The sequence below is a fragment of the Engraulis encrasicolus genome, chromosome 16, assembly GCF_034702125.1.
Source record: "Engraulis encrasicolus isolate BLACKSEA-1 chromosome 16, IST_EnEncr_1.0, whole genome shotgun sequence".
NCBI classification, from domain to species: Eukaryota; Metazoa; Chordata; class Actinopteri; order Clupeiformes; family Engraulidae; genus Engraulis; species Engraulis encrasicolus.
Genome location: NC_085872.1, coordinates 4,838,545 through 4,851,668, shown reverse-complemented (window position 1 = coordinate 4,851,668; position 13,124 = coordinate 4,838,545). Strand labels below are relative to the sequence as shown.

At 41.8% G+C, this 13,124-nt stretch overlaps 2 protein-coding genes across 4 annotated transcripts in view; both read left to right on the top strand.

The window, feature by feature from the left end:
- Positions 1 to 6,406, top strand: part of lcorl (ligand dependent nuclear receptor corepressor-like) — a 28,722-nt gene extending 22,316 nt beyond the window's left edge. For all 3 annotated transcript variants that reach the window (XM_063218354.1, XM_063218352.1, XM_063218356.1), the window contains exon 8: positions 4,502 to 6,406. In XM_063218354.1, coding sequence (XP_063074424.1) covers positions 4,502 to 4,515 — 14 coding nt within the window. In that variant the 3' untranslated portion in view covers positions 4,516 to 6,406. The remainder of the gene's footprint in view (positions 1 to 4,501) is intronic.
- The window catches only part of trmo (tRNA methyltransferase O), a 101,548-nt gene that overhangs the window by 30,600 nt on the left and 57,824 nt on the right, over positions 1 to 13,124 (top strand). The gene's annotated exons all lie outside the window — the stretch shown is intronic.

Below are 13,124 nucleotides of genomic sequence, written 5' to 3'. Positions count from 1 at the left end.
GTGAGAATATTTCATGTGGGCTGCATTAAGTTTGCCCTTTGCATTCATTTGCACACCAGACGATATTGGGCAAGCGTTCAACCTGAAGCTCTTCACATGTGTTTTTGAGCAGATTGCCTGTGGTGTGTGCCCATACAATTTAACCCAAAATTTTGCATTAGTCAACACAGACATTATACATTTGTAGCTTTTAAAACCAGCGCATATACCTTTATCATCTTCTGGATTCCACCGGAGTCCGCACAAATCGATCGTAAAAGTCATATACTATACAGTATTCTAAAATTGTCTTTTTATCCACCAAAAATTACTCTCACCAACTGAACTGTACACGGTCATACTTTTTATTGTATCACAACACACATGGGACTAGCTTGTAGTGTTGTGACGTTTGCTAGGGTGCATCAAATGCCCCCTATGAAAAAATATTGCCTTGGCCCTACAGTAAAAATGTTCTACACCCAGTAAAAACACGCTGTGTAAAATATTTTGAAATTTGGATGAAGTCTACTGGGGCCACCAGCCCCATGAAAATAGAAAATAATGGTGATAGTCAAAATCTTGGAATAGAAACAGGGCTGGACTGGCCATCTGGCATAGCGGGCATTTCCCGGTGGGCCCTGCACCCACGTGGGCCCACTTTTTTTTATTTTTTTTTAACATTACTGAAAATAGGGGCCCACGAGGGTGCGGGGCCCACCGGTTAGTCAGTTCTCAGCCACTAATAATAATGAGGGGGGGCCCCTTAAATCCAAAAGTGCCCGGACCCTATTTATCCCCCAGGTCAGCCCTGAATAGAAATGCACATTTCGGTGCTACCCAATAAAAACATATTGCCTCAGCTGTGTGATAACTATGCACAGTAAAAATCAGTTTGTGTGAAATATTTTGAAATTTAGATGAATTCTACTGGGTCCACCAGGCCCATGAAAATACAAAACAATGGTGATAGTAATGGGCAACCTGGATTCCAAAGCTGAAGTCCAGTGCCACATATTCCAAATATAGCCAATATAATGCACCAGCTGACCCACTGCTAGTATCAAGCAAGAGATTGCGAAGCTGTATGACTTTTGTGTGTTTCACCTGTGGGCCTACAGGATTGTACAGGTAGCTGTTAATACCTGGTGGAACATCTGTACTAAAGCTGTGAATGCTCCTTGGAATGACTTGTGTTTTTTCAAGAACTCCTTGCAGTAGTTCAATAGAGTACAGTCAATACAACTGTATGTGATGTTGGAAAGAGTGGCTTCCCAAAACCTGTACTTAAGTGACTTCTAGGTATGTCATGGGTATCACCAGGTCCAGAGTCCATTGCCAAGGGCCTCTCAGGTAAGTTATGGTACTCATCTGATGGAGTAATGTGAAATACTACCACAGGCGATGGGATAAAGAAGTAATGGCACTCTTCGATACAGTTGTATTGACTGCTCTTTGGAATGACTAGGCTACAAGGCATTCACAGCTTTAGTTCCTCCATGAATTGTAGGCCCACAGGTGAAACACACAAATATAACAGTCATACAGCTTTGCAATCTCTTGCTTGATACTAGCAGTGGTCTAACCGCAGAGATACACCAGCGGCGACGCGATTCAAGCGACAGAGTGTAGCAGCAAGCGATACGAGAGATTGAGGAGACTAGAGTATGTCCGTACAGGCAGAAGGCAAAGCATTCAAGCATTCCCATTGGCTGTGGTCACTGACCTCTATACAGTCCTTGGCAGTCGCGATTTCAACTTCAAACTGTCGCGCTCGTCGCGCAAATCGCTCTAGTCTCCAGAATCGCTTTTGTTTCTCGACTCAATACAAAGTCAATTACTTCCGTCGCTCGACTCGCTCAGATCGCCGCTGGTGTATCTCTGCGGTAAGGCAGCAAGGAATTGATATTGTGTTGCAAAACAGCAATTTTGCCTGAATATAGCAGTTTGACCATCAGTCTGTCCCGAGACTGAAGTCTGTGTAAGTGGATCGACTGAATACACACCCTGCTTAGATATTCCTTCTGTTTGTGCTCTCAATACAGGTGATTTCACTAATTACCTCAACAACCTGGCTTAAGAGGTAATTAGGATCAGCTGGTTCATTATATTGGCTGGGGCAAATGTGTCACAGGGTTTGTCCACCGCTGTTTTAAAGATGGCCTCTCAACGTCATTTGATTAATATTGCTGTGTTCCCCATTGTTATTGAATGTGTTACGCGTTGGTCCTGTTTTAAAAAACGTTCTGGTTGCTTTGTTTCAAGCCGTTTTTGCAAGCCAGCAAGGTGGCTTGTGGAGAAACGAGAGGGTGTTCCGTGTTTCTCGTGGAAATGCGTCTCTGATTGGCTCACTCTTCCTGCTCCCGTGGAAATGCGTCTGTGATTGACTCAGTCCTCCTGTTCTTGGATAGAATGTAATGGGAAACAGAGTCGCCACTTCCCCGGGTGGTACTGCACTATAGGGGCGCCAACGGAGGCGTGCATGCTCCATTCAGGGCTGTGCTCTTTCGACAGCGACCCCTAGGCGAGCTGCAGGCACGGAGCAACCAGAGTGGGCTTGCTGTATGCTGCCCTACAATCTTAGAACGCAGTAACTCTGAAAACGGCAAACGGAGAAAAAAGGCTTCAAAGTTTTCCATATGGTGCGATAACTGTGTTGTCGGTAAATTGGTGGTGACACTTCCTGGTAATGCTTGTTTAGGATAGAAATTTAATGCACACAAAAAAAAACCCAAAAAAACAACATTTATGTGTCTTTTTGCCACAAAAAACAGAGTTACTGCGTTCTTGGCTGGTATTACTGCCACAAAATGGAGTTACTGCAGGAGTTACTGCGTTCTTAGCTTGTATTACTGTCTACTTTCAAACCAGTCCCATTGGAACGTGTAGCAGTAACTCGCCGATTTACAGCGTTTTTGTTTAACCTTTTTTGGGTCATTTTTGCACTTTCAAAATGAGTTTTCTCCAAAACGGAACGGTGTTGGACCACCATTTTTGGACACAAGACAAATGAGGTAGTTTAGAACCGATTTCCGATATAAAAAAAATTTCGGCCATTTTGAGTTACTGCGTTCTAGTATTGCATGGCAGTATGGATGAGGCTTTGTGCTGTGTGTGTACCTGAGAGTAGCAACCAGCTGATAGCTAAGCTAAGCTAGATTTCGGGCCACCAGACGTTGCTTGTATTGAAAACAAGCAGAAAAAAATTACTCGACATGTTTTTAGAAAAATGGGTCGACATAAACCTTTGTGGGCAACGCCTTCTTTCGATGTGACCAAACACAGAAAGGCTTTCGTGATTCACTCGTTTCTCTGCATTATTTATGTCAATTGGGAAACACCGGGAAACACAGCCAGGCGAGTTGACGCACCGCTATGAGAGCCTTGCAAGTGAGTTTAACTTGGGGTGACCGTCCGATCTTCGAAAGGAGTGAGTAAAACTGTGTTTTATCGGAAGTTGGCCTTCAAGACAATGGGAAACCTGGATTCAAAAGCTACAATCCAGTGCCACAGATTTCAAATTACCTGGTTTTACCTGTCCAATTGCTTTAATTGGAAAGGTAAAACTAGATATGTCATTTGGAATATGTGGCACTGGACTTCAGGTTGCAATCCAGGTTGAATCCAGGTTGCCCATTACTATCACCATTATTCATTATCATGGGGCTGGTAGTCCCGGTAGACTTCATCCAAATTTCAAAATATTTTACACAGTGTGTTTTTACTGGGCGTAAAACATTTTTACTATAGGGCCAAGGCAATATCTTTTCATAACGTTCGCGAACAAGCCAATTCTTTTGAACGGCTCCCAGAAGTGAACGATGGGAACTGGATCACTGCTGACGGAGCCACGCTACCACTTTTTCGTTCATTTTTCATTCATTTTAAGCATGTGACCTTTGACGTGAGGGCTTAAATGGCGGGGAGGAAAGCAGAAACTGTCTTCAGAAGCAGGAGGATAATCAGTTGTTGATGTTTGGACAAAATGACCTAGAGGTGGAGTCAAAATATTACATTCTAAACACTGAATAAATCATTTTTAAAAAGCCAAAAGAGCCCGTTTTTTTAATGGCTCTTTGAAAGGAACGAGCCACTATGATCCGGATCCGGTCAAAGAGCCATAAATCCCATCTCTACTAACTTGAACACCCATTTAATGTTGCATGTCTCGCAAAGGCTCATGGGAGCGAAAGTAGCGCACTGATGGCTGTCTAATATTGTGCTAGTGGCTTTGTGTTGTGATACAAGAAGTATGACAGACGTTAGTTCAGTTCTGATTAAGGGTAGACCCATGATGCAATCATTTTGACCCTGCCATTACTCCCACGTATCAATCAGATCAATAGACATGAAAACAATTCAGTTTTCGACTGGTATGTTGTATAAAGTTGCATGGACACATCAAAACCTTGGCTCAGGATATAAAAAAAACAACCTTAAATCCCTGTTATCAATATGCTGCACAATTTTTAGTGTCGCAGATTATTGTACCAGAATTATGTGATCTGCTTTGTTTTTTCAGGGAGTGCCAAATGAGAGGAGGGAAATCCCACAGCTGTGAACCAGGTGCCTTCAGTAGCTCTCACGAGAAAGTGAGCAGTTGGACACACAACCTCACAAAGCGAAATGTAGCATAACTTTTTAAGTTTAACTGTCATAGTTGCACTATTTATGTGTCATTGACCATTTTTACCTTTTTCTATTTTTTTTTTACTTGTCTTATGTTTCCTTGTATGTTTTTGTCATTTTAATTTTGCCTTACAAGTACCAACCCTGCTGCCCTAGTAGTTGGAAAAAAGGAATTCAAGTTCACTTTCTTGTATTTTATCGCACACAAATGCAAAAGAGAAATGCTATTGGTTATATTGTAATGGAAATGATTATGAGCCCATCCCTCAATCTAAGAAACAGTACATAATTAACAAAAAATCTAATTATTTGACTGACCCATCCCAACCATCATGAAACTTACTTAGTTAAACATCAGTTAAACATCAAAGCATTATTTTAGTTTTGCAGGTGCCCATAAGTAGCATTTGTGGTCCAGCAAATTAAGCCTCTAAGATTTGTGTAGGTTGTGGTACGTCTCCACGATGCAATCATATCTTTTAATGTTTTTTTCTTTCTTTTTTAAAAGAATGTGCTGTAGTTGTGCTTTTATGTTATAAAATACCACAATTAAGACTCTGAATGCCAATCAGCTGTTCTCAAATGTAAAGCTTTATCTTCAGATAATGTTTAAGTACCTGTCTCTTGCTGTGAGAGTTGCCTACCTCTTGATTTAATCCACTGTAAAATTCCTCACCCTTGTAGACCCATACCAAGATACAGGACCTTTCTTGACTCACAGTTGTGGCAGAAATATGGCGAGATGCACGTTTTACTGTACAAGTACTTTCCCCCAGATTGGTGTTACTCAGATAGGGCTCTGTAGCTCCCCAGGGACACATTGGTGGGGGGTGCTCAGCTGCAATTGGGAATTCTGTGTCTATTTTATTTTTATACTTAGGGGGTGTTGGCAGGTCAAGGGGTGCTGCCCTAGATGGTGTAAAGTGGGAAGCCATGCTCATTGCTCACCTAATTAGTCTCATTAAATTAGTCTCATTCTATTCTTGATGGCTCAGGCACTGCCTCAAATGTGCACTTCACTTGTAAACATTTTCAAAAAAAGAATGACTTGTGACTACTTACACTACAAATGTACAGTGCTGCACATATCTGCAGTAAATTTCATAAACTGTCCATCACAAAAACAACAACCTTGTTGGTGTCTTGTTGCAAGGCTAAGTAATCCTAAGGTATAGAAGTGTGTCACATGCCTTGTATATAGAATGCTCTAATACCTCAATTAAACTTCCCCACATTTATATTTCTATCATTTTGGATTTACAATTCAGAAAACTAAAGTGTCTAATAAAATAAAAAAACGTGATTAAGGTCTATCTTGAGTGTTACTGGATTTAACTGGTAATTCTCTTAGAAAGGGATGCATTAATTTCATTGTTTTGTCTTCTGTAAAATGTTCTTCAGTCAAGCCACTTGCTTTATCCATTCCATGTTGCCATCCTTCTTATGTTTCTGGCCTCCACTGTACGACAGTGTGAATGTGTGTTCACAAACACATGGACACCTTGTGCCCTGGGTCTGTTACAATGAGGTGCCATGGAATGCCTCCACTGTTCACACTGAGGTAATCCTTCAGGGTGCGTTTTCTGAATCTACTGTTAATCTGTATAGGAGAAAAAAAAACATTATTTAGTCTGTTCAGTCTTGGGATGTCGTTAGAATTCCACTGTTGGATAACTTGGTGCTATATGATGTATACAGCTACAGATGTGTATTTTATATGTTTTAAGTGTTTTTTTTACTGAGTTTGAAAGGGTGCAAAGGAAAATATTGTCATTAGTATAATAAAACATTCTTTCAAAACAAAAGTGTTGAAGTTTTATTAATCTGTAAACCTTTTTGCCTTTATTATGATAGTTTAGAGTGGCACAGGAAACGAGTGCGAGAAAGATGGGGTAGGGTTGGACATGACTTGGGCCGGACTCGAACCTGGGTCCCCATGGGCATGCAAGTTTGCCTGATTATCATAGACTTGCAATCACGATTCGATTTGGCCATGCAACTCAGGAATAGTTCATAGTGATCAGTCAAGGCCATACAACCAGTAAGTAATGCGTGTGGTACAGAGGCAATCTTATTCGGACACAAAGTGTTCATAACAGCAGGTCACTAGTCTAAAATGGATAGAAGAAAGATTGCTGTGATGCTTTTTAACATTTAACGAAAAATGAAATGTATTTCTAAATAAAAAGCACAGCATCAATTTAGTAGAGTTGAGTATCATTTATTGATCTCAGGGAGAAATTAACTTGTCAAGTAGCATACACACCTTACAAAAAGACATTTCCCACGAGATTGCACACATACTTAGACATAAATTAACCAAATATAGCTCACTCTTACATCCATTTAGCCAAGGCAGCTCACTCTCTCACTCTCACTCACACATAAAATTATAGTCTCCACAGTGACACATGACATCTGAGCAGGGCCGCGTTAACCCTCGCCGAGGCCCGGTGCAGACGCAATCCGGGGCCCCTACACCACATTATAATGAGCCATAACGCATGAAACGCAGTCTACACGGTTTACTCCAACACAAAAAAGGGTGCGCTGAACCCCCTGCTGAGTTCACTAGTCACAACGCAGGAAGCATAGCCAGCTGACAGGGAGGAGATTCTATGCACTGCCGTTTGTCGGCTCAGCTAGAACTTCCAAACAGAAGCACAACCAAAAAGTCTCTTATTTTTGCTACGTTGCTGCCGACCAATTTGTCGAATCGAAACCGTCGTGGTAAACACGTGTTAAATAATTTAACCTCCAATGGCCTTGGAAAGACTGACTGACTGTCAAAGGAAAGTAGCCTAGCCTACTCAGATGTGTCGCTTGTCGCAAGGAGGGAATCCCCTTAGCAGCGAACCACTGCAAAGCGAAGCTGTCACGAAATCCCCTCAAAATGTAGTCTACCATATACCAATTAAGAAGTCAGCGGTTTTCATCTAGATGGTGCATTACACTGTATGCAATCATTACAGTAGACTACGGTGCAAATTCGTAATGTTTAGATGTGGATGTATCACACACGTTTTTTTTCTTCCAGATAAGAGCCACTTGCTAACTGAACAATCTGCGAGTGGTACCCAGGCATGTTTTAACTGAACACAAACCCGAACTCAACGTCTAGGCTACGCTGACAGAGCATCGACATTATTTCAGTGCTTTAGGGAAATGGACATAACAGTGCTTTTGGAAAATGCGACTATATCATTTTAGTGTTTGCTAAATCCTTGGCTTGCCCTGTTGTTGTCAGACTGTCAGAACTTTGAGTGCTGGTTGGTGCACTTTACGCAGCATTATTGTGAACACTTTTTTAATAACACCTCAGAAGTGATCCTCGCCGCGCCATGCAAGACTTTTGTTTCGCGAACGCAGTTGGGTGCGTGATTTATTTCCCCATGTTTTGACTATAGAATAAGATAAAGTTAGGTTGGTGTGCTGTGCTCTTGTTTGCTTAGCTTACATGATTGCACAAGTCCATGATCGCTATGCAACCATTACAAAAAGCGATTATAACACTGACCTTACAAAAATGACTAACGTTGCCAACCTTCTCTTCAATGCGGTAATCCATGCCGGGCTGAAGTTTATCCGTACAATCTGAAGCAAGTGCTGACGTCGAGTTTCTCACATCTTTTTTAGACATCCCATCATCAAACTCAAAAAATATTGATCACCGTTTTCACTGGTGGCACACAACCAGAAGCATCTGACTGAAATGATTATTCCGAAGACTCCGATTCCTGCGTGCATGCAGAGGCGATTCTAGGCTCAGTAGGGGGGCCACGTGAAAATTAAAAAGAAAGAACACTTGTAACAAATCGCCACTTCTGTTCCCCAGCTACAGTCTTGGGGGGCCCACGCTGCCTGTCTAGCCTGGTGACAAGATGTGCATATGCGCCTCTGCTTGCCTACGGATGGCGAAATGCATCAAACATACAATTGATTGTCTCAAAATATCGTTTCATATTTTCCAATCTCACGACGTCCGGGGCCCCCTCTAGTGGCGGGGCCCGGTGCTGCTGCACCGGTTGCACCATAGGATAACGCGGCCCTGAATCTGAGTGGCACTAGAAGCCAAGTGACCAACAAAGTGTCCAGGAGTGTCAGAAGTCTCTGCATTGTACACTGTCCATTGTATTCCTGGGAAAAAGATAGGGGTCACACAAGTCGCCCGCTGTGTCTCTCTCCACACACACACACACACCCATTTATGACAAGAATGTGTTGGGACTCATTCAGTAATAAAATTATTATATGCATTTCTGTGGCGCTGCCTGAGTATACGTATTTTTAAACTGGTATAGGGGGCCAAGAACCAGACTACCCTAAAAACAGCACTATAGGACTACAAAGGGTGTAGGTGAATGGGGGTGGGGAAAACTTTTAGGCCTATAACCATACACATTCCTCGTGTGTCTGTGTCTGCCCTCAGAGTTTGTTGACTTATGGGGCCTCATTTATAAAACTTTGCAAATCCCTAACCTGTCCAATGTAAACGAATGGAGAAGGGGCTCATCTCTGTCAGAGTGTCATAATTAGCCTGAGTGAAAATTTCCACCGGCACACTATACAAGGACAATAATTGAAATGTGCAGCCACATATCTACCCAGCTAATATGAACTGATTGTTAACATTGGCACACATGGTGATTCACACTAGGTTAGTGAACATTACAAACTGTAGGAAGGCCTGTTGATAAACAAAATAAAATATTTAAAACAGCAAGAAACTTATGGTGATTCACACTAGGTTAGTGAACATTAGAAACTGTAGGAAGGGCTGTTGATAAACAAAATAAAATATTTTAAAAATATATTTCATCATTATTTTTTTCTGTGAGGAGGATTGCTTCTTTGGGCCAGTTCAAATGGTGAGGTGCAGAGAGGTGGAGGGCCGGTCAAAGGGGCGTGGCGGGCCGTATCCGGCCCCCGGGCCTTAGTTTGGGGACCCCTGCTCTATAGCATAGTAAGGCAGCGGAAAGTACCACATACAAAACCAATAAGGATTTCTTACTACTATCACTGTAGCCTCAACACTTTGCTTACTTTTATTCACACCGGTTTATTATACCATTAGCAAAATACTTATAACAAACCAAGACAACGTCTCCTCCTACTGGTGCAGTTATTCAACATGCTTTTGGCCAGGCTGGTTTTATCTGCTGTTATAAATGTGAACATTTTCAATAGAGAAATTGCTCACAACATCTTTCTCCCCATGTCTACCTGCCAATAGCAGGTAGGTAGTCCTTCATTACCAGCACAACAAAGACTGAAGCATCCCATTGGCCAACCAAAGGGAATTGCAACCTAGCAACAGGTGAAATATGAGCATCACTCCCACGTAGGCCTAGGCTTATCTCCGGCTGTGCTTGTATCAGATGTTCTTTGTTCTGGTTTCTTTTCTTTTTTTACAACGGCATATTTTGAACCGATAGTTTTTCCAAAATGCCCAATCATGTAATGCTTTCCTACCAATGGAATGACCAGGCACTTGTAAAGAGGGTGTACGACCGGCTTATGGAAGATGGCTTCCCAGTGTGGATGGATATAGAAGGAGGTGTCTCAGGAAATATCAATGACGCGTGAGTTTGCGAAGACTCAGAAGAAAGATGTTGGTCTCATAGCCCAATTTAGTAGGCCTATTCTTCATTCATATTTTGCTTGCTTTACAAAACAAAAGAATAACCTAAACTCTTATAGCCTGAGAGAAAAGTAATTTGTTTCACCCAACATCCGCATAAATAGAGGCACATGTTAGAGAAGTCAGATAGTCTTGTTTTTTTTAATGTGCATTCTCTCTGTCCCCTCCCAGCATGGCAGCTGGTGTAGAGGAAGCAGTGGTTGTATGTCCCTTCATGACACCTGCTTACCAAGCCTCTCGCAGCTGCAAGAAAGAGTTGAGTTATGCTGACGTGCGGCAGGTGCCTGTTGTCCCCATCATGGTGACCAGAAACTGGGAGGCCAGTGAGTGGCTTGGGCTGCTCACTGCTGCTCAGCTTTGGGTTGACTTCAGGTTGGCCGATTTAAAGTGTTTGTCTGCATCACCTTTCCTGTTTGTTTATTTTCTTTTCATTTGTGAATGAATTTGTGCATAATTGTGTGTAATATCTAATTCTGATTGTTATTAGCTATTCCCTGTATTTCCACCAGGAATGTGGACAGGGGGGATGAGCACTTTGACCAGTGTGTGAAGTCTTTTGAGGAAGAAATCATGTTTGTTGCTGGAAATCTCTTGACCATTCAGGAACCGACTTGTGAGGCAGAAAACTCTTCAGTCAGAAGGAAACGTATGCATAAACCTGGACGAAAATTTCGCCATGCTCTCACAAACTTATACCTTCAGGAGTCAGGTAGGCCTACCTTTAACTAACTACTATGCCGATTATTATTATTACTGTGTGTGGTGCAGTAACCATTTTGTATACATTCAGTTGGCCTGGGGTCATTTAGTGGTCACAATTGCCACTTTACATGTTGTTTTTCATGTTTAATGAATAATTCCCAATTAAATAGTTTGATATTTAAATGATTCTCTGTCAAGTTTACATGAAGCACTTTCATTTAATTCAGAATAAACATCAGAATCAGAAAGCATCTCTATTGGACAGAGGATGCACACCCTCGATCTGCATCGTTGCCCCTTGCATCATGACATAGCAATGAGCATGCATGGAGAGACCGGAATTGTTTTTACAGTGGAATTAGAAATATACATGATAAAGGACTTAAGTATTCGTAATTAACAGCGTAAATAAAGATTAATTCTGAGTAACTTAAATTCCGAATTGTGAAGTGTTTACATGATGTATCCAAAGCAGAAATATTTTTATTCGGAATTACATGGGGACAAAAGTCCCATGTAAATGAATCCATTGAATTCACACTATTTTTATGTTGCTAACTTTAAGTTATTATATTGCAATGATGTAAGTACATGTTCTAATGATTCAGTCTCCTGCATCTAAAAAGACCATGTGAATGGCTTTGGACCACTGGCGTAACGCAAGTACTTCAGGCCCCCCTGCAAGCTACCAAGAATGGGCCCCCAAACGAAAAAAAAAGAGGGCCTAATGTTATGTGGAGGGGGCCCGTTTCTTCAAGTCAAGGGCCCATGTGGGCACCCGCCTCGTATGGGCCCCCCTGCCTCGCAGGGGTATACTTTACACCCCTGCTTTGGACAATGTTATTGTGATTAAGCAATTAAACATGGGTGAATAATTCATACCACATTAAATCTCCCTTAAAATATGCCGTAATAGAAAACGTAACAGCAGAAATATTCCGTCACAGGTGAGCAGAAATTCCACCCTGCAAGTGAAGTTCGCAACACAGTGGGGCTTAACTACAGCTCTGGGGACAATGGCCTGTGGGAGGAGATCAAAAGCCATGGCTGCAAACACTATCGGAATGTGGTAACCAATGGATACCTTGGTAAGTGAATATGAATGGAACTATAGTAGTTGTGAGCCCCAACAATCTGGTGGTCAGCATAAATACTGCAGTATATCCTTACAACAGTTGATTTGAGTAGGTTTCCATTCTGTAGTGACAAATGTATCTTTGTTGGTCAAATTAGTAAACAGTCAGGTTACGTAAAATACTGAAGTTTTCCATTAACTCTTGAGCTCTTGCAAATCCTTGCTACCAAAAGAAATACATTATTTCACTTTCATCATTGTGTGTTTTTTTATGCAGAGCTCTTCTGCATGCCAGGAGAGCTGTAGGTCTTGTTTTGACTTTGTTGCACTTTCAATTGTTTTCTCCTCATTTTTTTTTGTTTTGTTGTTTTTCTTTGCAGGATTTGACCCAAATGGGGACTACGTGTACACCAAACCAAGCCCTTATGGAGCTGAAGAATGGCTTCTACTGGTGGATGAAACCGACCATAGTTACGAGAGGGCAGTGGTCATCAAGAACAAACATTCTAAAAAGTTCTTGGCTGTTAGTCAGGGACGGTTTTCTGGACTAGCATCCTATACTGAGGAGTGCAAATGGTATTTGGAGTAGTGTGCTGGGCAGAACACAGTAACAAGTTAAACTTAATAGGCTATATGCTATTTTGTGCTGGTGGTATGTAGGAAAACTTTGGCAAACATTTGTACAAAATAGCACATATTTAGAAATAAGCCAGCGAAGCACATAAAGCAGGGGGGTGGGGAACCTTTTACATTCGAGGGGCCACTTCAAATTCCTCCAAAGTCCGTAAAAGTCCTCCAAGGGCCGTATAAACACAAACCAGGATTTCCACCTGCACTTTAGGCCTACAGTATATTGAAGGCAGACACTTTTATAGCAGACCTTCTCTAGGTCCCCTATAACTTAACTGTATTGCTAATGTATTTTTTAAGATTCCTGTACAAAACATGCCATATTTCATGTGAAGCTGCATAACATTATATCGGGGGCCTAATGACATGGCCTCAAGGGCTGCAAACGGCTCCCACACCCCTGACATAAAGAGATATTCAACATCCTCTCATTCTCTCTCGTGATGATCTGGTTAAAAAAGTATTTTG